General features: G+C 41.1%; 1 protein-coding gene across 1 annotated transcript; it reads left to right on the top strand.

Moving 5' to 3' along the window:
- Window positions 1-222: 222 nt before the first annotated feature.
- LOC104162897 (chromosome unknown open reading frame, human C6orf118) lies at window positions 223-2,791 on the top strand (the record flags this gene model as incomplete). The annotated part of the gene is made up of 2 exons (XM_009701734.1): window positions 223-411; window positions 2,720-2,791. Coding segments are annotated over exons 1-2 (261 nt in total), but the record flags the coding sequence as incomplete, so codon positions are not given.
- Between the last annotated feature and the right edge of the window lie 1,253 nt (window positions 2,792-4,044).

The raw sequence follows: 4,044 nt of genomic DNA, 5'->3' as shown, positions 1-4,044 counted from the left end.
TCAGGTAACTTTTGTTCCAGCATCCCTCTGCTTCCAGCACAGGCTGAATCTTCCTGCCCTAACGACAGACATCCACAGTCACCTGTGACCAGTGTTGGTGTCTCAGCAGATTTTTTCTGCTCTACTGGAAAGTTGACAGAGCTTAAAAAGAAAGTGGAGGAGGGAACTGATGGTGTCCATATGCATCTCAAAAGAGTTGAGGTAGATGTGTCAGAGATTACAATGCTAAAAAAGAAACCAGTTAAGAACAGCCAACAGTGTGTTGAGGAGCTTGCCAAGGAGGAATACCAGTTCATACCTTCATACTTGGCTGGTGCAACTAAAACTGAACAGTTTGACAAACTCCTACGTTTCCAGAAGGAGTTTGTAGCAAAGCATGAACTGTTACAGAATGATTTCACAGGGAGCGAAGTTATCAGAGCAGCATGAGAGAAAGCTGGCTAAGGTAAGAAAAAGAGTCCTCGTGTTGATGGAAAGGTAAATTTTGCATTGTCTTTCTGGGTGAATTGGTTATATGTGTTCCAGGAAAATGGAATGGGTTTGGGCAAAATCACCTCTCTCTTCTTGGCAGAGAGATAATCCAATGTGTTTTCTTAGTTGTGTACTTGTGAGACACATCTACCATGTGCTCCAAAACCCTGAGCCCAAAGCTGTATGCCACTGTTTACCCTTCCCTCCATCGTCATGTGGAAATGTTGTCTTAAGTATACAGTAAAGCAGGAACTTGCAAGCTAGATGTGAAAAATCACTGTTGGTCAGCAACTCTGTAGGAACTGTATATTCAGTGTCTTCTCCAGCAGCACATTTGAGATAATTTGTAAAAGAAGCTGCCTTCTTTGTGTGTGTGTGTAGGCTGTCTCTTTACACACAGACGGTTGCTGCACTCTGGCTGGCCTTTCATGGTGGGTAGGATGGGGAGTGAATTTGATCAGCCAAGCACATACACCTTGCAGAAGTTGCTTGTGTTGCTTGAGTTGCTGCCCTGAGGGAAGTATTAACAATCTCATCAACACTCAGAGCCAAATGCAGGAGTGAGAGTAAGGTACTGGATTCATAGAAGTTAGGGACGGAACTTAATGAAAGCAGTTGGGGGTCAGTAAGCTCAGAAATGACTAGGCTAGTGTGGGCTGGAGAAGAACTGGCATTTCATGTAGCTGGGAGTAATTTTTGAAAGAATTTGGCACCTTGCCCCTCACTGTGTTACTTATGGCCAGGTTTTCATCCTTTGTAAGATGCCAGCTGATTTATCAAGGGCATTTTACAGAGAATTGAACAGTGGATTTGCCGGACCAGGGGAGACATGGCTGCTGACAGAGAAAATAGAGGTCATGCTTGACTGAAACAGCCATCCCAATAGCAGTGCTACGTATACCAGAAACTGGGAAAGAAATGATCAAGCAAATAAGCAGAGCTCTTTCTTGTATACCTCCGACATGCTACCAAAACTTTTCAAGAAAAGCTATATGAAATGAGGGAAGTGAGGTGACAAATTCATTCAACTACTTGTGGGTATAACTCTTGGAGAAGCAGCATAATCCATGTTCCACTGGATTCTAGGAGGTATCATCTGCCATACCAACTCACCAAAAAAGTTTGGCTACTTCCCACCTCGGTAAATACCCTAAAGCAAACTTTCTCCTATGCCTCTGGGCTGAGAGGACGGACTAAAAGGAAGAAGGAATGGGAGGAAACAGAAGAGGCAAAATGCAGTATTATAGCAGGATAACAGCTTGATCTAGTGTTTTTTAAAGGATTTTTTTCCCAGAAAACATTTTCTCCAGAAACAATTTGAATCAGTACAATTTTTGTGAGATAGTGTAACTCTGCTGCAAAGCTTAGCAGAAAGCTATACTAACTAGCAGTGATGGCAATCTTTGCCCTTTGATTAAATGGTCAAAATTTCTATCAGCCTCGGTTTGAGACAAAGGTATTCACCAAGTGAAAAACTGCCATAGTCTATTATCTGCCCAAGAGGCTTGTTGTGAAAAAGTTGATCTTAGGTACAGAGCACTTTGAAGTGAGGCCTGCAGCACTCTAGAGAAATAGTTCCCGTGACAGAGGAACATACAGCACAGATTGCCTCTGAGACCCTTTATGTTTCTCTGCCAGGTATTGCTCAGAACTAGCATGTATAACCATGAGATTATAAGGGTATGATTTTAACTGTTGTATTCCTTAGCTAAGGTTTCTTGGGTTATTGATATATTAATTATGTCTCTCTGAACTAACAGTTGCTTTAATGAACATGACATGTTCCAAGGACTGCTTCTTCCAAACCTGGAGATGATCTGTTGAAGTCAGTAGAGAGAGACAGACTAATTTATACTTGTGGAAGGATTGGATGTAAAGATGTAAGCAAGATATTCAACAACAAGTTGAGGCACAATGTAGTATTTGTCTTCTGTCACACGAATCTGTGTCATCTTTGTTTTCTGCTAGTCTTTTTGGTACATCCTGTCTTGTTGAATGTGAGCTTTCTTCTTACTTATGATCAAAATACAGAATTCATGCTATGACCATGACTTAATCTGGATTCTCATGACATTTCTTACTGCATACTGTCAGGAGAAATGGCATGAACATGAACAAAGCAATACATTCTGACATTCAGTTTTAGAGTATCTTCTGCATATGCAGGTATGTAGTTGTTCATTTTGATGATTGTACAGAAGCCCCAGAAAATCTATGGCTGTGATGCCCTCCATTTCAAGCACTACAGGTTGTTGAGGAAGTATTTGAAGACGTGTGCAACAACTCTCTGATATCTGATGATATTCTGAAGGAAGTGAAGGTAAGAAATATTCCTGAGCTTCAGCACAACATAAGCTAAATGTACCTTAACTATTGTTTTAAGTGCATTATCTCCCAATGCCCTTTGCCAATTTTTTCTCAGTGCATCTGGGATATTTAACCCTTTTTAGCTACAGTGAGGGAAGTGATTCTCCCAGGGTTTTGTATTTTTCAGGAGACTTTTCTCTGCCCCCTTGCTCACATGTTAAAATCAAACATACCTAACAAACTTCATGGGCTCATAGCATTGTTTTTATCATTTAATCGCTTGTGGTCTCAAAGGGGAATGGCTGATGTCTTCCTCGTTTTTGCTCCTTTTCCCATTGTACACAGGTCAGCAAACAAGAGCAGACAATAGAAGTGTTAAGAGATATGCCTGTATAGAAAGTTGTTTTCCTGTCTGCTCAGTGATTTGAGCTGACACCATTTCCATCTACAAGCACCATCATGTTAATGGAGAAAGGAGAAATCACAAGGAATTGCACACCTCTGCAAATCATCTGCAGGTGCAAGGGCTACGAGCTCGGAAGAAATAACACTGGGGAGAAAGGTGAATTGGAAATTGCTCATATTCAGTGGTTCGAGAGCAGGCTATGTTTTCAGTCGCTGCTTCCATTCATTCAAATTAGGGCCACGACTGTGTGTGTGTTAAGTAATTCCCTCAATTTTATTTTTTTTTAATAGCTGACCAGAAAACTAAACTCCATGACTATAAAAGTCATGTGATTTTGTCTTTAGTGCGTTCTCAGTTCTGGTTCTGGCCCGACTAGTGAGACGACAAGCCTTTGCATGTGTCCCAGTGTTCCTACTGTGACTTTATGCCTTTTAACTAACATATAGCAAGCAAGCCATGACTCTTCCTTCCTGCAGTGTCCCCCAGGTGACAAGACAGCAACATCACATACAGTACTTACGTTTGCACTTGCTCAAATTTTTCTGTGTGGTCAGGAGAGAAGGACAGGCAGCTTTTGGGAAAGACATAGGAGTTCTTTCCCAGGTTTCCCCTAATGTACTGTGTGAGTTACACAAACAGATGCCAAACATCCGGCTATCACTTAAGCACTTTGATAAAAGCATTACAAAAAAACCCTGCAAACAAACCAAAACACCCCAAACCCCCAACCTTCACAAACTTTTTTTTTGTGAAACTCTAGCCGTAATTCTAAAATCCTTAAAACGTTTGGGAAAAAAAAAATATAGGGCTGTAACCTACTGGTGAATTATATTTCTACTTCTCACTTTGACAGTTAAATG

This window comes from Cariama cristata, unplaced genomic scaffold, assembly GCF_000690535.1.
Source record: "Cariama cristata isolate BGI_N322 unplaced genomic scaffold, ASM69053v1 scaffold28596, whole genome shotgun sequence".
Classification (NCBI taxonomy): Eukaryota; Metazoa; Chordata; class Aves; order Cariamiformes; family Cariamidae; genus Cariama; species Cariama cristata.
This window is presented reverse-complemented; position numbering and strand designations above follow the sequence as displayed.